This window comes from Rhinatrema bivittatum, chromosome 1 (genome assembly GCF_901001135.1).
Source record: "Rhinatrema bivittatum chromosome 1, aRhiBiv1.1, whole genome shotgun sequence".
Taxonomy (NCBI): domain Eukaryota; kingdom Metazoa; phylum Chordata; class Amphibia; order Gymnophiona; family Rhinatrematidae; genus Rhinatrema; species Rhinatrema bivittatum.
In genome coordinates, this window is record NC_042615.1 from 126,972,576 (window position 1) to 127,000,269 (window position 27,694).

The window sequence follows — 27,694 nt, forward strand, 5'->3', positions numbered from 1 at the left end:
CAGCGAAAAAAAAATAAAATAGAAAAAAGCAATGAAGCAGCAACAAGGCACAAAGCCAGAAGGTTGAAAAAAATTGTTAAGGAAGCCTGGGACAGATCCATGCAGCAGCTCCGATGAAGAAACACTGAGGGGCTCGCAAGGTAGTGTGCATTGCACAGGAACTCCCATGCATGTTCAGTAAAGCTGTCTCTGAATCAGCATCGCCTGATGATATCAAGCACGGGTAATGGCTAATTCATGCCTGCTTGTCGACTGAGAAACGTATACACTATAGCCCATAAACTCATACATTTACCCACAGTGAGCGAGGGCATTCCTGGGGGGGGGCAGGTTTTGCACTTATTGTGCATATTTTTTCATTTTAAAAAGTATGCATGTAATTTTTCCAAATAAACTCTGTGCACAAATTGTAAGTGGGTAGTATTGTGGGATCATCTTCAAAAGGAACGTACACACGTACTTGCCCTTTGAATAGTAGCATCAAATGCATGGATAATTGCCTTTAAATTTATGCAGTCTGTAACAAAATTGCCCCCAGTTTGTTTGTAGCTGATGTTTTTTTGTTTGCTAATTAGTGGCTGCTCTGTTAGTGTCAGCTACTAGTAATCAATTTAAGGATCTCAAATGTCTTTGTCTTGTTCTATAAGCATTCAATTCGCTGCCCTGTAAACTGATTTTAGCAGAAAACAGTTAGGAACCTTCTCTCTCTCTCAGTACTCACTCTGCCTAATACTGAAAAAAAATGTCATGCATACAATGACAGTGTACTTTTGCTGCTGTAAACTGTTTGGGGCATATTGTAGCAAGTAAAAGACTGAATAACAGGGTTAAAAGTTAAATTAAATTTTTCAAGGAACCATAATCCACAAGTCAAGTTGAAAAAGATATTGCAGCAATGAAAGATTTAAGAAAGTTTTAATACAAAAATCAAAGCATTATTTCCCACATAGAAATGAGAGATAGAAAGGTGATAGACAATACCCAATTGCTGAACACCGAGGAAGCTTTTAGGTTTCTAAGCATCATAGCAGTTACAGTGCTAGCAGCATTTCTAGGACACTGTTCATCAGAAGTACCTATTCTGCCCTTGAAGACAGATAAATACGATACAGACAGAAGGAGTTTAGGATTACGTCATGGCAGAAAATAGGAAATGTATTAATCATCCATTTCTATTTTAAAGCAATCGGTTTACTACTGCTTGGGGAGTGTTGATACCAGCAACATATTTTTTCAAGCTGGAAGTTGTTATGAACCCAGTTCTGGTCCTTCCCGGTTCAGTCTGAACACTTCAACACTGAGATACTGTGAAAACAACTTTCAATAGAGTAGCATGTTATTAACCACACCATAGCGAAAAACAGGCCCAGTAAAAACCAGAAGGGGGGGAGAAAGTCCTGACTGCCATAGGAGTAAATAGAACAGAAATTGACAGGAAAGAAAATGTCCGTTCTATTATACTCCCCAGCAGTCAGCACTTGTGGAATGTAGCATAGCAATATCTCACGTGGTAATATTTGAAACAGCATGGAGAGCACTTCTCCATAAGGTTGCATCTGCAGATATCTATTTGTCCATTCCGTATAAGTTTATGAAGGCTCCATGTTAGCAGTTTTGCCTATCTATTCTACAGAAGCATATGCCTGCTTTATATAGGGACTACTCTACTACAGTGTGCTTTCAAAAATATCAGACGAGTCTTGTAAGACTCGGTGATACAGCAACAAATCTACCTGGAAAATGCTAACATGTTGGTAATCCTTTCTTACGAGTTTAAAAATAAGAAACAACTGGTCGATCTTCAGATTTAGTATTAGCCAAATAATGTTTCAATGCCTTAAGATCCACAGAATGCAGGTATGACTCCTTAGGATTTTAGGGCTAGGGCATAATATAGACAAAACAATTTCATGGTTAATTTTAAATGAACTAACTCCAGGAATGACACCTGAGACTGTTATTAACACAGAGCTTTCAGTTCATTCACTGCAACCAAAAATAGTACTGTAATGGCTGGCAAATAAAGCTAAGCTAACCTACACATTTAAATGGTGGTTCTAAGAGCACTCAACAGAACAAACTCCAAATAACATAATGGCCTCAATTATCTGAGCCTCTGCAATTTAGCATGCTGAAAAAAATGTATGTCTGGATAAGAAGCCAAAGGGTGCTCCGAATCAAATTTCTGATAATAGAACTAGCAACCACATGAATCCTCAGTATTATCCCAGGCCCTGAAACAAAAAGAAATCCTAGAACTGGCTAAGATTTTTTTATATGCTAACAGTTCTATCTTTGTACCACCAGTGAAACTCTTGTAGGACTATGGTTAGGATAGTAGACTTTGATCATAGAAACCTTTTTGGCCTCTAAGAGTCCTAATATCACTCTATCAGTTTAGTCCTTAGATTTCCTTTTCATTTCCAGGTCAACAGTTTCAAGAGTTCAGAACTGGATTGCAGGATGGCACTGTGATTTTTTTATGTATTCAATATCTAGTGATTAAAATGGTTCTGCCACTTTCAGATCCCTCTGTTCTAGAAATCAAGGTTTTCTTATCCAAAAGGAGGCCATGAAAAGAGCCTTGCAAGATGTTATCATTACTAGCACCTAAGGAAGCAAGGCCCTTGAATGAAAAATATATTAAAGTGACATTTTCCAATTTGGGGCAAAAAGCATCTATGATTAGTGCAGCATTGCTCTGAAATTACTGAAGAATTCTGACCATGCCCACTTGGAACAAATTAGGCCAGAGATCTCTGACTTGCTCCCATTTTGTCGGATCAGTGATGTTCTGCTCAACCAATCTGCTTGCACATTCACATTTTCCACAATAACTGAAAAGCTGTGCATAATTATATTTTTAGAGTTTGTTATAACCTGCCTAGTATTTTCAATAAGTGAGCTTTACATTTTTAAAAATAAGTAAACAAATGTTTTCTCACTGAGGTCTGCGCTATATATTATTTCAGCATATTGGGATTCCCTGAGCTTCCCTTCTCATTATCAGACTATCTATTTATCACAGACCTGTGACAAATCTGGACTTAGAAAGTCTTCAAAGTTCTAATTTCCAGGAGTTTATAAACAGGGGACTTGTCCTCTTTGGATCAGTGCTCCCCAAACAAACTGATGCAGGAGAAGGGCCAGTGTAAGTATGTTTGGCATCCTAGGTGAACCTTTGGTCATTCATCCCCCTTCCCCCAGTTTAACTACTGGTGGCAGCAGCTCCAGCACAGTGCTTCCTTCTTTGACAGTATTGGTTCTTGTACAGCACTGTTCTAGACTTCGCACTGGCAGGGTTTTGCTGCACCCAAAATCTTGGTGCTCTAGGTCAGCACTTCTCAACCGGTGTGTCGCCAAACACCGGCAGGTGTGTCGCGTCTCCCGGTGTCCCATTGCCCCGTTGTACTTTCCTTCTCCCTTTTTCCAGCCCCCGCGGGCCAATTGGAAGCCTCGTTTCTTCCTACCCCCACTGCCAAGTGTAACTTTGTGCGGGTTAGTTTGTGTGCATTATTGCAAATCCTGAGAGTCTGTTAGGTGCTACATTTCTCTTTCCATTTCTCCAGGTTCGCACTGCATGCAGAGTGACTTTTTTGGTTTTCCATTCCAGTTTCTGTCTCCATATTTATAATTTGTGGTTTTTCTGTACTTGGTGAAGGTCAGTTCTGGGTGTGTGACCGAGATGAGGTATTTCACTAGCATGTAGGCATTTGTATCAATCTTATTTGTTGTGTTTTCTCAATAGGATATACATTAATGGTAAATTACTGTCTTTTCATAAGGAAGGCTATTGTGCCTGGTAGTAAAGGGAGTTTGTTTTGCTTTTACTGGGATGTCATCAGAACCAGAATATCTTTTTTGTATGGCGAGTTGTACAGGTAATGCCCTAGATCTGCTCTGCACTCATTGCTGGGGGTTGAGGGGATTCCTGTGGATGCAGAGTGCATGTTTACATTTAGCCCCGTGATGGTCACATGTTTAGTGTGTCACGCATTTGAGAACCATCTGTCAGGTGTGTCCCGGACAAAAAAAGGTTGAGAACCACTAGACCTAGAGTCCAGGTGACTGCCTAGTTTACCTAATGGAAGAACCAGCCTTGTGCAGGAGTGGCTCCTTAATCCTTGGGACCCATGCCTGTGGTAATCATATTCCCTTTAAGGAATATCTAGATACTTATCTCTGTCCATTCACCAATCATGGGAATCCCTTACTCCCTGATTCAAGATCAACTGGAATTGGAGACAAATCTCAGAGAAATTGTCTTGTGTTTCATAAGCTAACAATGCAGAGCTCTCATGTGAATTGTTATGGTCAAGACTATGATATTCAGGATCCTCAAACAAAGCCTTGCAAATACATTTCCAGCCTTTTGAAGCCCACATCTATGATTTTATCCTCCAGAAGCCTGACCCATTCTGAGTTGATATAAAACCTGGCCCCTTGTAAATGAGATCCTGAGACAGTTCCAGAGAATCTTTGCTTTAACTGATAATCCAGGCATGTTGATGTGGTAAGGAGGCCAATTTTCTGCAGGTATGGCAGTAGAAAGATATGATCTGCTCATGACAAAGATGGTATCCAGCTGTGGGATAAGGTATCTTATCAGGTGCATTTGGCTGTATCTGTGGCTCAGGAATGTCCATATATCTGAATGATTCTATACTCTGAATATAGTACAGGGTTAATACGAAATAACTCTGGGACACCTGTGGAACATTTCTGAAACACCTAAGTTCCTAAATTCAGGCAGCCACTTGTATACTATCTTTCTTAAGAGTTTACAAAAGATAGCAACTACATTATTACTATAAATAAAGAACAGTACAAAAAACATATCGTCTAGAACATCATTAGGGTCTCTTTCGGAGACCAAGGGGGTTTTCATCATTCATAGAAATGCCATCCTGACTGGGGGACCAACTCATCATTCACTTTGTTCAGGCTGTCACTTCACTGTCAGTTTCACAGTTTTAATTCTATTTACCCTATCAATCAATTAGCATTGTGGGCTTAGGCTACCATATAAATTATGGGAAGACAAAGAAATGCTGCAGTCTAAGCGATGCTACCAAGGCTACTTGTACTTCGATGAACACTCTGGGGTTGAGGTAGAGTTGGATGGCAATACCCTACACTGGTAATGCTTCTCACTCAAAAGGTATCAGGGAAATTAATGTTGCAAAGGGCAATTGGAATGTGCACATAGGCATCCTGTAGATTTAGGGAGAACAGACAAGTTACCTGATCTGAAAACTTAAAATTGAGACATGAAATGATTCTTTCCTGAACTGCAGAATCCGAACAGACACATTCAGCCTTATTCAGATCCAGAATTTGGACTGAATCTCTTGGATTTCTTTGTGAGCAGAAAATAGTTGTAGTAGAGTCCTTGAACCTTCCTGAACTGTGTGTATAGTTGACAGAAGGTCCAGAGTTTGCCATAGTGCTGAAATCTTTAACCTTTCCTTGGGAAGTTTTGAGCTCATAAAGAAATTCTCTGGATGACTGCAAAACTATCAAATAGCCCTGCTGAATAATACCCATCACCTATATATCTAAAACAGTCTTTCCTAGGCCAGGAAGAAGACGCTTTTTAGTTTTCCTCCCTTCTTGCTCTCGGAGTCAGAATTGCCCTTTGATCTCCTCTTCTTGAAGATTCTGGTTGAACGTGAAGACTGCCTCCTGAGAACTCCCAAAATAACTGGACCAAAATCTCAAGGGAGACCGAACATTTTGTGTATGCCTGTATCATAGGTGCTAAAGGGAGGCTGCCTGAGTCTGGATCTATCTTGTGGCATGACATCCTTTTTCTGCTAGGCCAACTCTTTAACCTGTTCCTCCAGGTAAGGCTGAAACAGGCTGTAACATTAAAAAAAAAAACACCAAGCATTTCTTAGAAAAGAATGCATCTGTAGAACAACTCTCGCCACAGCCCTTCTCCCGGCTGCCACGCCATAGGCCATTTGGAGGACAAGGAGATGGAATCAAAGTCTGCATTCACAAGGAAATTGGCTGGCACACCAATGGGGTAAAGTTAACCTGTTAAATGTCAGGCTTGTACAGGGCACCCTAGATAGTCCCATATCACAAAATCAGGGACCTAGAGACATAGGCAGAAATCATAGCAAACGGAAGCATAGTCATTTATCTCATAAATCTTTTACATGGTCATTTCTATCTCTTTCTCCATGGAATCCATCAGAGCAGTCAAATCCTTTATACAAATAGTGGCCTTGTGAGCAATATCTGGAATTACAGGATCTAGAAGAGAGGCTTTTACTCATAGATGTCCATTACCTGCAGTTAGCCTCTGGTTTCTATCACTCTTTTGTCAAGAATGGCCCATTTTGATAAGCCACTCAATAATCAGCTTGATCAAGAGCATCTTATTGTTACAGGTTTTGATTCACAACAATGGCTCTGCAGGGCTATGTCTCTCCATCTCTAAAACTGAGAACCAGTGCCACTTCCGATGATGGGAATTCCCGAACCAGTGCATAATGCATTTCCAGTTACAGGCTCCTCTATTCCTTGATGATCAGGCGAAAACCAAATTTATCCTCTCCCTTTTGAAGGAACAGCACTGGCCTGGGCTTCCCCTCTCTTGCTCGACCTGTAACAGTTCATGGATCAGTTCTACACTGTTTTCGAGGTACCAGGTCAAGCAGCAGCGATGACCTCTGATCTGCTCCATCTTCATCAAGGCTCCAAAACTAACTGAATTTGCAGTGGAATTCTGGACACTGGCTTCCAAGCTGAACTGCAGTCAGCATATTCTTGGAAGGCCTCACTGGGAAAATCAAACACAAGCTCACTGCCTGGGATCTTCCCACCTCCCTAGAGGCTCTCATTGCCTCAACTGGCAAAATACATTATTTGCAGCAAATGGCTCAAGAGACCCATCTTGCACAAAGGACTGTCTCATTGGCGCCCTGATTCCAACATCCGCTCTCACCCCCAGCTGCTGCACCCTCGACCTCTCCTCTTCCAGAAGAGCCAATGCAGTTGGGACACTGCTGCTTGGCCCTAGAAGAGAGGTTCCATCGCAAACAGCAGGGCCTCTGTGCTGCTCCACCTGAGGCCATTGCTTGGCCTAATGTCCACAGAGGTAGGAAACTTAAATCCCTAAGGTCTTTAAGAAGATGACCCTAGACCTCACTGTTCCGGCTCCCCAACTACTTTTATTTGTCACACTGGAATTGGGCTCCACGCCACATAGGCCTTTGTAGATTCTGGCTCCGGAGGAAACTTCATTTTAAAAGAACTAAACTACCAACTCCAGATTCCTACGCTCCAGATGACCTCTCCTTTGGTGATTTCCTCTATCTATGGAGACCCACTTCCAGGCCAGGTTACTATGACCATTGTGCTTGTGGCCTTCTGCACCAGCTTCCTGTATGTGGAAAAAATCCATTTCCACATGATCTCCAGAGCCATCCACCCCATCATCCTAGGTCTGCCGTGACTCCAGCAACATCAACTGCACTTCAACTGGATTGCCTTACAACTTGTCCGATGGGGCCCATGGATGTACAGATTCCTGCATGGTGCTAGTAGAACCTCCACATCCTGTGACCATGGCTTCTGTAATTCAAGGACTTCCTCCTCAGTATTCAGATTTCAAGGCTGTCTTCTCAAAAAAGAGTGTTGAAGTTTTGCCGCAGCACCGCAAATATGATTATGGCATTGAGTTTATCCCAGGAGCCACGCTCTCACATGGTTGAGTTTACCCTCTATCTCTTCCAGAGACTCAGGCTATGTCAGCCTATATTCAGAGAATTTGGAACAAGGGTTTATCTGCCCTTCCTCTTCACCAGCAGAAGCTGGGTTCATTTTCATCGCAAAAAAGGATGAATCACTCAGGCTGTGCATAGACTACCGTGGCCTGAATGCCATTACTAAAAAGGACTGCTACCCGATACCCCTAATAGTGGAGCTCTTTAATCGCTTGCAGGGGGCCAAAATATTCAAAAATTTGGATCTCAGGGGTGAATTCAACCTCATCAGTATCAAGGCTGGCGATGAATGGAAAACCGCATTTAACACTCGCGACGGGCACTACAAATATTTGATCATGCCCTTCTGGCTTTGCAACACTCCAGCAGTCTTCCAGAAAATGGTCAATGAGATCTTTTGCAATCTGCTGTACAGCAGCATGACATATTGATCTTTTCTCAAAACCTTAGATCTCAAGGGAGAGATGTTCCAATTGTCCTGCAATGCCTGTGAGAGAATAATCTCTATGCCAAACTGGAAAAATGTCTCTTTGAACAAGTGGAGCTCCCCTTTCTGGGATACATAGTTTCATGAAATGGCTTTTTAATGGATCCAGCCAAGATCAAAGCCATTATAGACTGGCCTTGACAGTGGGGCTCTGAGCCTTACAAAGATTCTTGAGATTTGCTAATTATTACTGCCAGTTTATCCCTAATTACTCCTTCATAGCAGCTCCCCTTATTGACTTCACCCACAAGGGTGCCAAGACAAGGACTGGCCTCCAGCAGCTATTGAGGCTTCCCAGAACTTAAAAGAATGCTTTTACTAACAAACCATGCCTATGTCACCTGGACTCCACGCGACCCTTCATTGGGTTTAGGGGCTGTCCTCAGCGAACACACTCCAGAAGGGGTATTTTATCCGTGTTCTAAGACGTTCTCTCTGGCAGAATGCAACTACAGTATTGGAGATTGAGAGTTCTTGGCCATCAAATTGGCTCTCGAAGAATGGCGCCACCTTCTTTAAGGGGCTCAACACTATCACAAGATATACAGACCACAAAACCTTTGAACATCTACATCAAGCTCAACAACTTAATGTGAGATGTGCCCGTTGATATTTGTTCTTTGCTCTCTTCAATTTTGAATTACAATATCGTAATTCAAGAGAATCAATGAACAGATGCCTTCTCTCACTCCTTCATGACTGAAGATGTTCCCGAACTTCCAGGACACCTCATCGACCCCACTAAGGGGGGATACTCTTGGTCACTACGGTACCCATCCCTCCAGAGAAGATGGTCGAACCTTCCAGATTGCATTAGAAAGTGTTGAAATGGGCCCATGACTCCTGTGTTGCAGGATACTCTGGGCAGGCATGAATCCTTGAGATTCTTCAATGGCACTGCTGATGGCTCCAAATGAAGCAAGATTTCAAGGCCTATGTCAATTTGTGCCCCACTTGCGCACAGCAAAAAGCACATCATGGCCGACCCTGGGGGCTGCTACAACCATTCCAGCCCTCAGGGAACCCTGGACCCACCTGTCCATGGACTTTATCGTGAATCTCCCTATCTCTAATGGTGTCACCATAATATGGGTGGTGAATGATCGTTTTGCCAAGATGGTACACTTCGTCCCATTACAGGGCCTTTCTTCTACTCCAGAACTGGCACGTCTCTGCACTTTCCATGTCTTTTGCTTATATGGACTACCGAAACATATACTCTTGGATAGAGGAGTGCAGTTCACCATGCAGTACTGGTGTTCTCTCTGCATAAAGTTTTGCATCACACTCGACTATACAACGGCCTATCACCCGCAAGGCACCAGGCAAGCAGAGCTAACCAACCATACTCTCAAAATCTTCCTTCACTCATTTGTCAATGAATGTCAGGACAACAGGGCCATCCTTCTACCTTGGACAAAATTCTCCCATAATAATCACAGCAACACAACCAACAGTTCCTCCCGATTCCAGTTGGTTTACGGGAAACAGTCTCTTCCTCCTCTGCCATTGCCTGTGACAGTTCTCTCACTGACAGCTCAGCTCTCTGCCCAGGAATTGCATGAACTATGGGATTGGACCAGTCAGCTAATTGAGAAAGCCACTGCCTGAGCCAAGAGTTTTTCTTATATGTTCATGGTTCTATGTATAGCCTACAGGCAAGTTTTCGTTCATTGTAAACTGGTTTGATTTGTATCTAATGCAAGAAGATCGGTATATAAAAACTAAAAATAAATAAATAAATAAATAAATAAATAAGTGAACAAAAGATAGCCATAGAAGGCCAGCTCCCCAGTTCAAGACAGGGGAGAGAGGCTGGCTCGGCACCCATCACTTATGTCTATAACTTCCATCAATGTGCTTGTCACCATGCTTTGTTGGCCTTTTTCTGTACTATGGCAAATGGGCCCTGTTATGTATCAGCTAAGGCTACCGCCCACATTAAAGATCCATAACATGTTCCATTTTTCATTGCTTAAGCCAGTGGTGTTTTCATGGCCCTCCAGAGTGCCACCTGAACCCCAGGAAGTCACTGCTGAGGGAGACAATGTGTATGAAGTCCAAGAAGTCCTGGATTCCCACTGGAGGGTAAGAAGGTCGAGTACCTAATTTCATGGAAGAATTATGGCCCCAAAGAAAATGCATGAGAGCCATTCTCCAATATTTTGGACTCCAATCTCTTGAAAGACTTTCATCAACAGTACCCCAGGAAACCCAAAGCCTCAGGGAGGGGACTTATGAAAGGAGTACTGTTGAATTTGGCGGTCCATGGGCTGTTCCTGCAAACCGCTGCACTTATCTCCCCCAGCTAGCCCTACTGCTCACCAACGCAGCAAATACCATCAGCCAGCTGAGTGGCAAGACGCCGCTCCTCAACTCGGCAAGAGGCCACCATCAATATGCACCATACCTCCCCCTAGGCATATGCATCACATTCTGCCATCATCAGCACACCCCTATAAAAGAGCAGCTCCCCAGAAGTAACTTGCCTTAGCAATAGGTCCAGCTTTTCTTAGTAGTGCATATGGCTTCTTTGCATTCCATTCTTCAGTCTTTGCACAGCTTGTCTTCAGTCTTTGCACAGCTTGTCTTCTGTCTTTGTTTAGTCTGTCTTATCCATGCTGCCCGCTTGTGCTTGTCCCTGCCCTCTCATCCTGCCTGTCCGTCCCTCTTTTCCTCCCTCAGTCAGCTTGGACCACGGATACACCTGACCACTGCTTATCTCTGACCACTGCCTGGTTCCTGGATACATCTGACCGCTGCCTGCCTCTGACAACTGCCTGGACCCCAAATATGCCTGACTACCTCCAGCCTATGACCATTGCCAGGACCTCGGATACACCAGACTGCCACCTGCCTATGACACTAGCTACTATGAACCTTCTCTTCTGCCATCAGCAGAGACTCCATCTAAGTCCTGCCAGCCCTGGCACCCAAAGACTCAATCCGAGGGAAATGTGGTCTGGTATAGGTGAAGGTCCTGAGTGGTCTCTGCGTCATCTGGGTCTGCCTGCCAATAGTGGGAACCTGCAGGGCTCTTTCCTGCAGGTAGAGTCAATTGTGCCTCAGCTCAAGGGTCCACATATACAACAGTGCCATTGTCAGGTTCACTGGTCTTTCCTGAATCAACTTTGATGGATCCCTTTTAAAAAAATTGGTTAACTTGACACTGTGACTGTTTTAATTATAGGTTACAGATTACAAGTAACAGGTGTGAAATAGCAGAACTCTGTGGAGAATACCATCTTGTTGTCATGATTTGTTACTCTTTAGTTTGTCAGTTTGTTCTACTACATCTTACCATTTTCAGAGTGATTTACTTTAGTTCCTCTGAATCATCATCATCAATCAGCATCCTCCTCAGTAAAAGTTGAAGCAAAGAATTCATTAGTTTCTTTGCTATGGCTTGGTCATCTCTGATTGTCTCTTTTACCCTGTGGTCATCTATGGGTCCAGCTGACTCCCTCATGGGCTTCTTACTTCAAATGTACTTGAAAAAGCTGTTGTTATTTTTTGCTTCTATGGCAAGCTTCTTTTCAAATTCTTTCTTGGCCTATCTTATAAATGTTTTACATCTAACTTGGTAATACTACTGGGCAAATAGTGAAGAAAAAATGAGACACACATAGATGTATATCAACAGATGAATAGTGTGTCGCTTGGACAAATTTTTGATTTGCCAAAAAAGCTTCAATCGAAGGATAGTACTCATTGAAGAAAATTTAATGAAGGCTTATTACACAACTCAATAGTCTGATATAAGGCAGCAAGCATGTGGATATATACATGAAGCTCAAAAGTCCAATTTGTATTCCACAGTACTTTAGATATTTCCTAGTTTCCTCATTTGGATCTGCTTTCCATTTTCTGAAAGTTATTCTTTTGGCTTTCACTTTACCATTTAACCATGCTGGCAGACATTTGGTCTTTCTTTAATCTTTTTTAATATGTGGAATACATTTTGTCTGTACTTCCAAGACAGGATTTTTAAACAATTTCCACACCTTATGCAAACTTCTAACATTTTAACCACCCCTTTTAGGGTTTTTTTTTCCTATTTTCCTCATTTTATCAGTCCCCCTTTTTAAAATTAAATGCTTCTGTAGTAATTTTATTTAATGTCCTTCCTCCAGTGTTTATGTAAAATTTGATCCACTAGGGATTCTTTTTCTTTTAGGGAATTTTTCCTACTTTCCAGAAGAAAATATATTGGAAAAGGAGGAATAATTTTCATGTAAAAACAAAGAAGATGATAGCAGATATGGACTGCCAGACCCATCTAATCTGCTAATTCCCACAGCCAACAAACTCAGTTTTTACACATCTTCACATTTAGAGATGTTCTGTGCTTATCCTATGAACTAAAAAAGGGGATCTTCCATGTTCAACCATCCAGGAGGGTGGATTACAAGGAGGAATTTGGCAAAGAACTTTCTTGGATAAGAAGTGATACCCTCCAGACCAGAGCTTTCCAAACTTTTCATGTTGGTGACACACTTTTTAGACAAACATAATTTCGTGACACAGTAATTCAGTCTACCAGCAAACCAGAAGTTAAAGGTTAAACGAACAAAATGTATTTCAACAATTTATGTATGTTTCCTTAAATATATACATAAATAAAATGTTTCACAACACAACCTATCTCATAATAAATATTTGCAGGCTTCCACTTCCTCCATGCTGATCTCGTACATTGTGAGATCGGCATAGAGAAAGTGCTACTCTTGCACATTCCCAAAGATTACATGTGCCAATCACTAAAAAGTAATTTTTTTTTTACCTTTGCTGTCTGATCTTAGTTTTCTAATCGGTTGGTCACAGGCTTTTTTTTCCACCTTTCCTTTCTTGTTTTTTTGCCAATTCCTTTTACAGAGTCTTTTTTCCTATTTCTTTTCTCTCCATCTGTCGTCCCTCAAACACACAATCAGGTTCTCATTCTCACACGCTATCTCACACATTCTCACACACACAGGCTCTCACTCACATGCAATCTCACACATCCACAGCTCTCACTCTCACATGCCTCTCTCTCATACATACATACATACATACTGTCTCTCTCGTGCACATGCTGTCTCACTCTCACACCCACAGGCTCTCTCACTCCTACATGCTCTCTTGCTCAAGCACAGGCTCTCACTGGCACATGCTGTCCCTCTGCACGGGTTGCCGAAGGATGGGCTCTTCAGAGGCCCTGATCTTCCCTGGCCATGACATGGGATCTGCAGCGGCCCTGCTATCGGGTTTCCTCCTCTTCTCGGGCTGCCGCGACGTGGGATCCGCAGCGGCCCTGCTATCGGGTTTCCTCCTCTTCTCGGGCCATCGTGACGTGGGATCCGCAACGGCCCATTAATGCTGCTCTTCTTCTGTACGCAGCAGATGCTCCTCCTCCTTCCTGCCCACGCGGCTCCGGCAACGTTTTTCTTCCAGGGCTGCACAGGCAGGAAGGAGGAGGAGTGAATGTGACCCTTTTCTTCGGGCCGTGTTGATGTAAGCTCCACCACTGCCCGCCGATCTTCCTGCTATAGTTCCCTGCTTCCGCCGGCCCTGTGGACCGGGCGACACACCTCCACACTACAGGTGACACACTAATGTGTCCCGACACACACTTTGGAAAGCTCTGCTCCAGACAGTTGTGTACTATGATTGGCAGCTGGGATATTTCATTGGCAGTGGAAAAATTGGAAAGATTGGATGGACCAATTGGGCTTTTTCTGCCATGATCTACTAAGTTTCTTGAATTCAGTTACTGTTTTTGTCTTTATCAATTCCACAGGAAGGCTGTTCTGTGTATCAACCACCCTTTCTGTGAAGAAGTATTCATTTACATTATTCCTTTGAGTCTCATATCATCATTCCTTATTTCAGAACTTAATTTCCACTGAAAAATGTTTGCTTCATGTACATTGTACATATCTTCAAAGTATCTGAAGACTTTCATCATATTCTCCACCATATTCTCTTCTTATGCATATATAGATTTAGTGTTACGATTCTGCCGCAGCTGGAGCCGTGGGCAGTCTCTCACCTCTTTTCTCTCTTCTTTTGCTGCTTCCCGCGCGGTCCGGAGGCTGCCGACATCCTCTCCATGTGGCTGGAGCTGCCATGGTGCAGCCCTTGCAGCCAGGAGGCTGCTGACGGCATTCCCACATGGCCCGGAGGCCGCAGACATCTCCTCCCTGTGCGAGGAACCTCCACCGTCGGCTTCCTTCCTGCGGCAGGGAGCCGCTCCCAGCCTCTTCTTTGCAGCCTGGACACCGTCGCTTCAGAGTAGGGGCCTGTTTGCAGCCCAATCCTGCTCCTGCTCAATCCGCGGCATGGACGCCGCTCTCCAAGGTCCTGCCTTAAGCGTGAGCCGCGCCTCCCTTCACCTCTTAAAGGGCCAGCGCGGGAGTGGTCCTCCTGATGATGTCATCTGGGAGTCTCTCATCAGCCCTATAAGAAGGGCCTGTCTTCAATGCTTCGTTGCCTTCGCAAGGAGCTGATCCTCTTTCTCTTCAACTCAGCTTTTCCTAGGCACTCTGTTCCATATTGGAATTCCATGTCTTCGTCTTCATCTTCATCAAGGTCTCTCATCGCATCCCGTGTCTTTGTCCATCCAGTTCCTGATGTTCCAATGTCATTCTCTTCAAATCTCCTGATGGTCCTGATGTTTCGTCCTTCAGATCCCCTGAAGTCCTGATGTCCTATTTTTCTGATGTCTTCACTTCCTGATCTTCACCTATCCAGATGTCCATTTCCTCAGCAGTGCAAGCCTCCAGAAGATCCTGGCTTTTAATATTCCTTGCACTGAGCCCCACCTCAGAGTTCCTTGCTCAGAGTCCCGTCTCTGGGTTCATGGCTCCAAGTCCCGTCTCCGAGCTTCTACTCCGAATCCTGAATCCTGTCCGGGTCTTCGGAGTCCCTTGAGTCTGTCTCTGTGGGTGACTAGAACTCTGCCTAAACCTGTTCTGTTTCAGCGTGGTCCATGCCTTGCCTTGACTGGCTGTGGTGCAGGCCTCGCCGAAGTCTTCGTCTTGAAACCTCCAAGCAACCTGAGTTGGGAACCACCTGCGTGGTCCGTGACCTGCCTTGACTGGCTGTGTAGGGCGCGTGGTGTGGCACTACCTATTCAGAATCCTTGATTTGTGACTCTGTCGTAGTCCTTCGAGTATTTGGAGTTTAGTCTCACCTCTTCAGTAACTGTGAGTCTCGTCTCACCTCTTCAGTAACCGTGAGTCCCGTCTCGCCTTTTCAAGTAACCGTGAGCTCCGTCTCACCTCTTTCAAGCATCCTGAGTCCCTTCTCACCTCCTTCAAGTATCCTGAGTCTCGTCTCACCTCTTCAAGTATCCCTGAGTCTCGTCTCATCCTTCAAGTATCCTGAGTCTTCGTCTGAACCTGTTTGTTATAGCCCTCAGCCTCTGTCGGTCCTGTCACATCTGCTGTTCCCGTACGACAGTTCCGGAAGAGCTATCGAGTGGCCGGAGGGCTACTCCAGAGACCAACATTGCATTCCTGGGTCTCTTCGATGTGATCAGGTTCGGCAGAGGCCAGGGTTCTGCACCTCCAGCCTGTGCTTGGACACTCCTCGCCTGCCTCGGCACCTCCTAGAGCTCCTCTGCGGTTGCATCGTGGCCCAAGAGTACACAATCTCCCAGAAATGGGACCACCTCCAGCGTTCCCATAACATTTAGGTCTTTAGGAATAATTTCATGGGGTTTGTGATGCAGTCTCTACTATTTTGGAAGACCTTCTCTGGACTGCCTCTAAGCTGTCTATATCCTTCTGGATATAGATATGATCTCCAAAACTGGACACACCAATGACTTGTGCAGAGGCATGATCACCTCCTTTCTTCTACTGGCAGTCTCTTGAAGTTTCTCTCTCCCTTAGATTATCAGGATTCATGGATTTAATTGAGCCACTGCATCACCTTCTCATTCAAAGGATAGCTGCACTACCCTGAAAGAATCCACAATTTGAGGCTTCACATCTATTTCTTTAAATTCAGGAAGCTCTTACATATTCTCTCTGTCCAAAACTCCATCATTTTGCAGTATACCGAAGGAGGTGACTTTAGACTCTTGAAGCCTAGTCTCAAATACAACACAATTCCACTCTCTGACAGAAAAAAGACATGTTTTGCTCTGCCATGGCTCATTTCCCTAAATCTTAGGCAACATCTGAATGAGAGGAGGCACACTGGACTGTCCAGCCCTTAAACAAGCATGCCACACAAGTAGTCCTCCATCTGAAGCATTCAAATTACCTGCATCAGCTAGGAACAGATGCTGAAAGTGCTACCCTGTACCCTAACTCCCAAGAAACATATGCTAAAACCCCCAAAGTCTTGTTCATTAAAGAGATCAATCCAAGGGACCCAGTCCCTGCCTAGGGTACCTCCAAAATCAGACCCAGTCACCTGGTACCCTACTGGCATTTCCCTCTCTACACTACCAAGGGACAGCAGAAGAAAGTATAAAACTGCACAAGATGCACTTTCTAGCAACCCTAACACTTTGCAATTTTTAAATAATCAAAGGCTTTACTTATATTCAAAATAGCCACCACGTAGCCTCAACATATGGTCCACTGGCTTAAAATGGTGGCCATAATTGGCCCAGTAGTACATAAAGTTAGGAGACGAACAGAGCTGCCAGTGGTGAGGCCGCGATTAGCGTGGCAGTATAGATGAGACTTTGCTGCAGTGCTTAAGCCCTTGTACCATGAGGCTTTTACCTGCTTTCTCCTCCTTCTCTCTTTCAAAGAGTAGTAGCTCAGTGAGAGCAGCTGAGCTGTAGTCCTTCCTTGACTAATACTAGCAATAGACAGACAGAATCATTGCTGAAGGAAGAGGACTGGGATCAGGGAATCACATGACATCTTCTGGCTCCAAAAAATGCTACTGGTCTCAACACTTCCTGAGCAGTGGGTAACCCACATATTCTGTCTACTGGGGAGTGTAACAGAATACAACTCTATATATTTATGCTAGCCAATTTAGACAGTTAACCTTCTCTTTCAGTGTAAAAGGTCCTTACCTGAAGGGATCCTAAAACTGAATCCACTTTTTCAATTTTGAAATCATACCACACTACACTCCTGAACCCATCCTCACTCTATAGGATAGGTAGCAGTACTACGCTTGTTGTATGACTAAGAGATCAAGCAAATGCTTCTGAAGAACTACATTTGTCCTTCTTAAATTATCAAGTAAAAGGTGTCTCTGAAGAGGCAAGATGTCATCCTTCTCCAGGAGTAACAGCAATTCACCTCTCTGATGTGGATGCTCTCTGTGGATCCAAAGAGTGAGACTGCCATGGCTGTTCCCAAACTCTGGGTCACTCACATGGCAGCTATGTGGGCTGATGTGATAAATATAACTCTGTGTGATAAAAATGATGACTGTCTTTAATCATTAGCTGTGTGCTCTATAATACCACTTATGAAAAGGCCATATGTGGTATTGCAAAGTCCAGGCATACCTTGTGAAAATAAATCCAACAGAAAGCTCTTTATACTATCATACATACTGTATATACATACATAGAAAAGCACACACTTTTCACTACCAGTCTTAAAAAGCATTGCTGCATAAATTTCACACAGTCTTAAAGCTGCAATATATTATTCATTACTCATTTTTGCGGATACTAAAATGACAAGGCAAAGCCCTGAAAAGTTAATAGGTAATCACTATCTCCTGGTTCAAGAACGGATATATAGGAGCCTAGGTACAAAAACTCGCACCAAAAATGTAACGTACATTCTAAAACACCACTCATCGGGCAGAACACTAAATTTTAGCTCACATTGCAAAAGAATGTCCCCATAGCATATACACGCTATTTGCATGCATGCTAATCCTACAAGTTAAGAAGTGATTTAAAAAAAAAAAAACAAAAAACCATAAAACCAGTAAGCCGGATAAGTTATCAGGGATATTTAGTGGGATAAATGTCCTGTTGAATATCCTCAAATAAAGTTATTTGGGTATGGGTATATCTATACAAATAACCTCGAATACTAATTAGCTATATTTGAATATTGCTGGGCTAGCTAGGTTTCAAAGTTATCCGGGTACATATGTATGTACCCGGATAACTTTAACCTTGAAAAAATATAGCCAGTTAAGTAGTTATGCTCAGTTTTAAAAAAAAGGTGCAGCCCTTCCACTCCAGTGAAAAGAATGTCAACCGAGTTCCCCAAAATAGTTTGAAATCATTGAGGGCTTCTCCCTTCCCTCCCCCCCCCCCCAAGAATTGGCCAAATTTACAGGCCGATACAGTAAGGAGCGGTAGGAAGAGGTGCGTTAGTGCCGGGCGCACCCGCATTTGCCGCACGCACAGTTCGGATCAACTACCGCTCGATACTGTATTTAAATATCATGCAAATGCAAGCCGCGTCCAAGAAGCGTCCGTGAAGCGTTAAGCCCGTGCAATCCATTTTACTGTATAGAGCGCTATACAATGCCTATACAGTATCCTGGGTGCGCTGGTACCTGTCATTTCAAATGACGTTTGAAATGACAGGTACCAGGGGGGATTGCGAGTCCTCTCTCCCCCCCTCCTGAAGCAAGGCGCAGGGCGAAAATTAAAACAAAAGTGAATAAAGTGTAATAAAAGTAAACTTACTGGGGTGGATTTTAAGAGCCCTGCTCGCGTAAATCCGCCCGGATTTACGCGAGCAGGGCCCTGCGCGCCGGTGCGCCTATGTTCAATAGGCCTACCGGCGCGCGCAGAGCCCCGGGACTCGCGTAAGTCCCGGGGTTTTCCGAGGGGGGCGTGTCGGGGGTGGGGCCGAGCGGCGCACCGTTTTCGGGGCGGGACGCGGCGTTTCGGGGGCGGGCCCGGGGGCGTGGCCGCGCCCTCCGGAACCGCCCCCGGGTCGCGTCTAGGCGTGCCAGCGGCCCGCTGGCGCGCGGGGATTTACTTCTCCCTCTGGGAGGCGTAAATCCCCCAACAAAGGTAGGGGCGGGGTTTAGACAGGGCCGGGGGGGGTGGGTTAGGTAGAGGAAGGGAGGGGAAGGTGAGGGGAGGGCGTTAGCGAATTCCCTCCGAGGCCGCTCTGATTTCGGAGCGGCCTCGGAGGGAATGGAGGTAGGCTGCGCGGCTCGGCGCGCGCCGGCTACACGGAATCGGTAGCCTTGCGCGCACCGATCCAGGATTTTAGCGGCTAAGCGCGTATCTACTAAAATCCCGCGTACTTTTGTTGGCGCCTGGAGCGCCAACAAAAGTACGCCAACGCGCCATTTTGAAAATCTACCCCACTGCATGTGAATTTTCTTTGAACAGTCCTCTCTCTCTCTCCTCCTCCCGAGGCACGCACCGTGGCTCCCCTGCCTCCCGGGGGCAGCCGGCGGCAAAAGCGGCTTCCAGCAGTCCCCGCTGGCGAAGGTGAATGAATGTGCGCCTGTGAATGTAATTTGGGTGCTCAAGGCGTGAAGTCACGACGTTTGGCGTCGGCGTTTGCTAATGCACTGCCTTGAGCGCCCAAATTGCATTCATTCACCTTCGCCGGCGGGGGCTGCTGGAAGCCGCTTTGGCTCCCCTGCCTCTGCCGGTGAAGTTGAATGTGTACGCCTGTGCGTGCAATTTGGGCGCTCAAGGCAGTGAATTAGTGAACGCCGACATCACACGCTGTGACGTCAAACGTCGTGACGTCACGCCTTGAGCACCCAAATTGCACGCACAGGCGTACATTCATTCACCGCCGGCTGGGGCTGCTGGAAGCCGCTTTCGCCGCCGGCTCCCTCCGCCTGGATGAATGCACGCCCGCTGGCTCCCTCCCCTTGGATGAATGCACGCCCGCCGGCAAAGGTGAGTGAATGAATGCTCGCCCGCCAGCTCCCGCCTGGATGAATGCACGCCCGCCGGCGCATATGGGCGTGCATTCATTCACTCACCTTCGCCGGCGGGCGTGCATTCATCCAGGCGTCCATTCATCCACCTTCGCCGGCGGGGGCTGCTGGAAGCCGCTTTTGCCGCCGGCTGCCCCCGAGAGGCAGGGGAGCCACCGTGCGTGCCTCGGGAGGAGGGGAGAGAGGACTGTTCAAAGAAAATTCACATGCAGTAAGTTTACTTTTATTACACTTTATTTACTTTTGTTTTAATAACATGTCGAGCCGATTTTCGCCCTGTGCCTTGCTTCGGGAGGGGGGGATTTTGACCGGAGCCTGCCTATTGCTGTCGCACCACACTAACGCCAGGGTAAGGGTCCCGGGGGGTGAGGGGGTCATTTGCCCATGAAATTTCGTCTCTCTGACCTGACGCTCCACACTAACGCAGGGGTAAGGGTAGGCGGTAAGTTAGCAGGTTAAACACGCGGCAAAACTGCAGGTTAAAAAGGCGATAGTCGGGGCGCACGTTACTGTACGGGAGGGAATAGCTAATCGGAGCGTTTACATCTCATATACATGCTGTGGACGGAAAGGGTTACCGGTTGATTTAAAGAAGCGGTAAGGATGAGTTAAAAGGGATAGTGAATCGCGGGTTGGACTTATGCGGCCAAATTGTGAGTTAGAAGCGGGTTAGAAGCAGGGTAACCGCGGCCGCGCTTTACTGTATCGGCCTGTTAATTAGGAAAGCCCACTTCAGAAGGCTCTCTTCCCCCTCCTAGCCCATCAACCCAACCCAACTCCTCTGGTCCGACCTGGAATCCTCCCAAACCCCTTACTGCATCCGGGAGCTTGGACCTATTGTCCAGCTCCTAGTGCATCCAGAGTTATTCTGTCAGCAATGCTGGTGTCATAAGTTACCAGCACTGCATTCAGAGTAGTGCTTTGACAGCAATGCTAACTCAACTCTGTCTGGGAACACCCCTGAAATGCCTCTCACTTACCCAGATAACTTTAATCTGTATAATGATTTAGCTGAATAAAATGTATCTGGATAAATGACAACAATATTCAAAACTCAGCATTTATTGGATAACTCAAACGTTATCTGGATAAATGCCTTTGAATATTAACCTCCTAGTGTGCCTATTCTAGATTTTGAAATCCCCAGTGCTAGAGAAAGGGCCAACTAGCATGGGGAATTTCATCCCTCCAACCCCCCCATCAAGGTCAGTACCCTTGCCCAATAAGGCCCAACATCCTACTTTCAAGCACCAGGATCCCACTTCAAACACACAGACTTCCCCTTAAGGCAAGCCCCCCCATAGTACAGATACCTCCCCACTGACCCCTTCATATCTCCCTTTCCAACTTTCCGGAATGAGTTCTTACCATTCCAGACAGTCCCGATCTTCACTGGCGAAAGAATTCGAGAATCCTCCTGCTGGCACAGCTGCAATTCCACAAACGAAGTGCCTGGCAACACTCACCATTATCACGTGACATGCTGAACACTGCTAGGTTGTGTCATTTGGGGGAATAAAGTAGTGCTGGCAGGACAGATCTCATGAATCTCCTGCTGGTGAAGATCGGGGCCTTCCACAATAGTAAGGACTTGTTCCAGAAGGATGCAAGGGAGTCAGAGAAACATGTCAGGACTGTTGGGGGCTGATTTGAAGTGAGGTTCAGGTGCCTGAAGGAGGGTTGGGGTGGTTGAGGGCATTTCAGGTGCTTGAAGGAGGGATTCTGATGTTTTGGGGGGAGGGTTGGTCAGATGCTTGAAGGGCGTGCTGACCTTGATGGGGGTATTGTGGAGGATTAAATCCGCCATGTTAACAAGCGCCTTCATGTTTGGATAGATAACCCATGTGATATCATGATAAAGCATGCATGCTAAAAAGTTAACACTTGGTTTAAGGCAGATGTTAACTTTAGGCCTTAGCGATGTAACCATTCCTTAATGTACAAGTCCAATATGGATAGGCACAGAAACTTATTTGTAACTCTTTGGGGCAGGAACCCAGGATAGCTGTACTATTTCCCTTCCTTCCTAGGATGTAGGTTCAATAGACTTGGGGATGAAAGGAGTCCTCTTGGTTCCCAGTGCGAGGTGGCTGATTTTCTTTAGGTACCCCCGAGAGAGGGATACTTTTCTATTTGCATAATACTTTATGAAAAGAATAAGTGGGGAATGGCACAACTCTTTGATCTACAGTAGCACAATGAAATAGTCTGTTACAATGTTCTTCCAAACCTGTGCAGCAATACCTCAGGCCAGCCAGGGGAGTTCCTACCATCCAGAGCTTGGAAGAATAGGTTCCCCAAGAGGGCAGGGTTGTCCTTTGAATGGGCTGAAACACCCCCCTTCCAAACTGGCAAAACTACTCTACTTCAGTCTCTGCACAGAAAGATAAATCTCTTTCCCTCCCAGGGTCTGAAGAAGCACCAGATGGGTGTCCTTTGAATGGCAGGCTTTGCTCTTACCTGCTGTATCCCTGGTGGGAGGGATACAGCAGGTCACTAACATCCCCTTCCTCACCAAGGCAATGAGGGGTGGGTCTTCCCTAAACTGCCCCGGCCCAGACCCAGGGTTCCCCATTCCCTGAGTCCAGGAACTGAACAGGCTCCAGCAAGGCCCCTATATTTAAATGGTCAAAGTTCAAAAAAATGCACTCAGAGGGATAACTCCCAACAGACAGGTTATGTACTGGCTGGGCAGAAACCCTCCCAACCCTGCCCAGGGCCACCAAACAGGGCTTGCTTGGCTAAAACTGGCTGGGCCTGTAAAACAGCAAAATCTAAACTCCTCTCTGCTTCCTGTACTTAGGACTAACTCAAAGGACTGCCTCCCAGGATGTAGCAGGGGCGCGGTTACATATAAGGGGGCAGGCCATTCCAGACTCCACAAATGGAGGGTCTGCATTTGAATGGATCCTCCCTTCATCATCCCACTGTAACTAATTGACACTGCACTAAACCAGGGCTTACTGGTAACCCAAAAAGTGCCTGGGTTACAGCAGGAAGATTTTAAATAGTGCAAGGAAGACAACATAGAAGACTATTTCATGCTTGCCTGATAAAGCCTTATTTGCATCTGATGTAAACTCATTTGCATTTGGGTACATGCTGATTTAGTGTGTATCTGCCAGGTTAGTATGCAGACAAAAGAGGTAATTTTCAAAGGAGTTATGTGTGCAAATGTAGCATATTATCAAAAACCTATTTAAGCGCTTAAATTGCACTTACACGTGCAAAATATTGACAATTCAGTGGCATATATTGTAGCAATTTTCAAAAGCCCACTTACACATGTAAAGTACATTTACATATGTAAAACCCAGTTTTAAGTGTTTAAATCCTTTTGAAAATCACCCCTAACCATTAGTGCACAGCATGCTATTTTTCATGCATGTTGAACGGCTTAAGCATGCATGTTAATCTTTTGTGCATAGGCCCCTTAGTCTAGTCACATAAAATTATTGTATCCCCTATGCAGATAGTATCCACATACTAATTATTTTCTTAACAAAATGATATAGTTCTAGTCTTTCACTGCTTAGTTATTTTAATTTTGCTTCTGGGTGTACAGCAGTTTTTAAACACTTTTCAATTTACCTTGTTGACAGAGCACACAAAGAGCCGACAGCTACGACGTACTTTGCAGGACCCCATCCTACATACTGAAAAGCTACAGGAAGAGGACTTCTTGCATCAAGAAGATAATATGGCATCATGAGGGTTAAAGCGGCAGAAACTCCAAAATAAGCCATAAAACAAACGAGCAAACATGTCACAATTCCAATAGGTATGGCTTTCTGTGGGTTCTTCACCTCTTCACCTGAAAAAAAATAGAAATATCATAATCCTGTACAGCTCTTTAAATGTTCCACTCATTGATGAGGTTAGTATAAGTATGATGTTCACAGGCAAACATATACAATAAGGCTGTTACAGCTATCAAGTGCTTCATGGCATCAAAAAACACAGAACTGAAGGTTTGGCCACAATTCATTTAACCATCTCATTATTAATTGCTGTCTACATGAATTATGCTATTATGTGAAGCCCATTCTTTATTTAACCTACCGTAGTCTCATAGTAACTTACTAATGATGGCAGATAAAGACTAAATGGTCCATCCACTCTCCCCAGCATGTTGCTCATGGTAGTAACTGCTGCTCGGTGCAGGTTACCTTCAAGCCTTCTGTTAAGGGTAGGAGCAGCCTGAGTTCACTGGATCTTCCAGGAAACTCCAAGCTTGCCTGCTCTCCCTCCTGAATCTCCCTTCCCCAGTCCAGCCTCCTTGTTGCTGCAAGACCCAAACATCAGGGCTGCGGACACCAGAAGAAATTCACTTTCCAGTACTGCTGCAGGCCTGTAGACACCGCCAAGAGGGAGAGAAGCAACTGCTTCAAGCCAGCAGCACAGGGACACAGAGCGTGGCTGGCCATCCCATCCCCACAACCCTCCTTCTTTCCTTCACATGGAAGCTAGGGAAGATGGCCGGCTGACAGACAGGGATGAGTGTGTGCGCTCGTAGTCCCTGAAGCACCTGTTCCTGCTCCTTCCTTATTTGCAGTGTCTGCAGCCCTTTGTGCCCTCTTTGTGGCACACAGGGCTCAAGAGAAGGGTGGGAGGAGAGATACTGTATATGGTTGGAGGGTAGGGGGAAAGAAGACATTAATGGTAGGATAGAGCTGGAAAATGAGAGGGAGATCTTGGGAAAGATGGTGAAAAGAATGGTTTGAATATAGGAGAAAGCGATGGAAGGGAGAAATGGGAAGATAAAATGGTTGGAGACAGAGAAGTTAGGTGAAAGAGGACAAAAGTGATGGGGCAGCGATGTAAATAGCAACAGAGAGGGAAAGTGGAGAAAGAAAGGCAGAGGGAGTAACCTTAGGAAGAGAGGGAGGGGAGGCATGAAGAGGAACAGCGATGAAGGAGAAAAAAGGGAAAAGATCGGAAGAGGAGGTGGTGGGGGAGGCAAAGTAAAAATGGAGGCAAGAAAGAGATGAGAGAAAGATGTCAGAAATAGATGGTGTGAGGAAGAAAGGAGGAGAGACCACAGAAGGAAAGGTGAGATGAAAAGGAGAACCAGAAAAGGGAATCAAAAGACACAAAATTAAAGTGGAGACAGAGAAGACAATGATAAATATGAAAACATAGACAAGTGTAAGGAATCTTTGGTTTCCTTACCAAAAAGAGTGAGCCAAGTTGTTCGGGAGGAGCAGAGAGCTTAGTGGACAGAGGTCGGGGTCTATGGGAGAAAGAGATGGTGTACACTTGAGCCTGTCACCCTTAGGGCACGGATTCTTTCTTCAGATTTTCTTCATGAGTTGCCCTGATAAAGGGACAGCCCTGCTTGTGCAGTCTTTCTTATGATTATTCTCCCCGGGGAAGAACTTTGAGGGTTCTCTTCACAGAGATCTGGGTAAAGAAAGTGGCAACAGAGTGTCTGAACCCCATTTTTGAGTTCAGAGTTTGAGAGACCTTTTGTTTAGAGAAGGAAATTTTTCTTCTCTTTCATTTGCTTGTCCCATTTGAGTAATTTTTTTCTCTAATTTTGTTATCTTGGTATTGAGTGCCTTTTGATACCAGGGGCTTAGTTTTCCAGACATCTAGAAGAGGATGTGTCCCTCTCCCGAAAGAATCTGAGGGGAAGCTGTTACATCCAGGGGAATGGGTTCACATCCATTGCCAGAGCGAAGGAGCTAGTAAGGTATATTCACGAGTATTTTTTTTCACTACTGACTCAAGCGTGCTGCACTTTTATTTATTTATTTATTTATAGGTTTTTATATACCGAAGTATTGGTGAAGGCCTTCACTCTGGTTTACATTTTTAACAACGAGATACAAAAAACAATCAAATGATAACTTTAACATATACGTAACATTGAACGAGGGGTATTTACAGGTAGCATATGCGAGTATAGTCATTTTAATATGAAGAGGGCTGAATTGGAAAATTACATTGATATTGGAGGGTCAGCAGGGGGGGTTGGGGTGGGCTGCAAGGGAACAAGAGGAGGAGAGTGAAGAATATACAAAGGTGTGGGGATTGGAGGAGAGGGCAAGGGGGGTGGAGGAGGTAGGGGAACTGCTGTGGTTGTCGAACATGTTGGTTTATCCAATCCCATCTTTGTATGCTCGTTTGAAGAGCCATGTTTTGAGTAATTTTTTGAACATAGATGTGTTGTTTTGTGTCCGGAGGTTGGGTGGGAGGGAGTTCCAGAGGTGGGGTCTGGCTATTGAAAATGCTCTATTCCTGGTGGTGGTTAATTTGGCTGCGTTGACTGGTGGGATTTCGAGTTGAGATTTGTTGGTTGATCTTGTGTATCATTGCGATTGGTGAGTTTGGATTAGGGATTCGAAGCAATCAGAGTTGTTGTGGTGGATAGCGTTGTGAATGATTGTCAGGGTTTTGTACTCTATCCTTTTTTCAATGGGGAGCCAATGTAGGTCCTTCAGTACAGGTGTGATATGATCGGTTCTTTTGAGGCCGGTGAGAATTCGAGCAGTGGAGTTTTGTAGAATTTGCAGCAGGTGTATGGCTGATTTTGGCAGACCTAACAAGAGGGAGTTGCAGTAGTCGATGCCTGAGAATATCAAGGCTTGGAGAATGGTTCTGAAGTCGGAGTGGTTGAGTAAGGGTTTGAGGTGTTTGAGGATGGAAAGTTTGTGGAAGCCTTCATTTGTTTTAGCAGTGATGTGTTTCTTGAGGTTGAGTTGGGGGTCGATCCAGAATCCTAGGTCTTTGACAAATTCTCTTAGTTTGATGGGGGTGTTATCGATGAAGATGGGGTGGGTCAGGTGATAACCAGAGATGTTTCTTTCGATCAACATACATTCAGTTTTGTCGGTGTTGATGCAGAGCTTAAGTTGGTTTAGTAGGAGTTTGATTCGGTTGATGGTTGAGGCGGCGATTTTTAGAGTGTTTTCAAGGGAGGCAGAGACAGGGATGATTAGCTGGATGTCGTCAGCATATAGGAAGTGGGAGGAGAGTGCCCGCTTGAAATTTCCAGAAGGAGGTTTATGGTGTTAGTGAAGACTTCAGAAGAGGTGTGAGAATTGGGACTTTTCATTCTATGAAGTAAATGGGGCTACTAATCTGACCATCTCACAGTGGGAAGAATCTGGTATAAATCTGGGAGAATTGGAAGAAGGCTTATATTTTCTCAATCTGAGAAAGGAGGAGGAGATAAATTACTAAGGAATTGGCTTTATCAGTTAAAGACGTAAGGTCTCAAACGTATTAATTTCCACGTGTATAACCAGTTTAACATCAAAGAACTGTAAAGAACATTTTTCATCCATTTGATCAACTATTAATAAAGTTAAATAAGAAGCTGTTGTAGACTCCGGTGGCAGGGTCTTCGATGGTATCTCATAGTTGTAGAGTTCATTGCCCTCCACCCAGATGGGTCTCCCATAAGGAAAAAGGGGCCTGTAACCTACCCAGCAGTGTCTCCCAGGTTTTTGAGGGGAGGCAGGGATAAAGTAAAGGATTTTACTTTCCTTTCAAGTACAAAGCAATCTTTTAGTTTGTAATCAACAGTTTTTCTTGTTAGCTAATAACACCTTTTCTTGTTAAGCAATAATCATTTATCATCAATCATTTATAATAACATTTCTCTGTTTTTTTTCTA

The 27,694-nt window shown here is 44.8% G+C and overlaps 1 protein-coding gene across 5 annotated transcripts in view; it reads right to left on the reverse strand.

Annotated features, from left to right (window-relative positions):
* The window catches only part of SLC7A2 (solute carrier family 7 member 2), a 300,155-nt gene that overhangs the window by 31,940 nt on the left and 240,521 nt on the right, over positions 1–27,694 (reverse strand). For all 5 annotated transcript variants that reach the window (XM_029587078.1, XM_029587087.1, XM_029587093.1 and 2 more), the window contains one exon: positions 23,662–23,884. In XM_029587078.1, the coding sequence (XP_029442938.1) occupies positions 23,662–23,884 (223 nt within the window). The remainder of the gene's footprint in view (positions 1–23,661; positions 23,885–27,694) is intronic.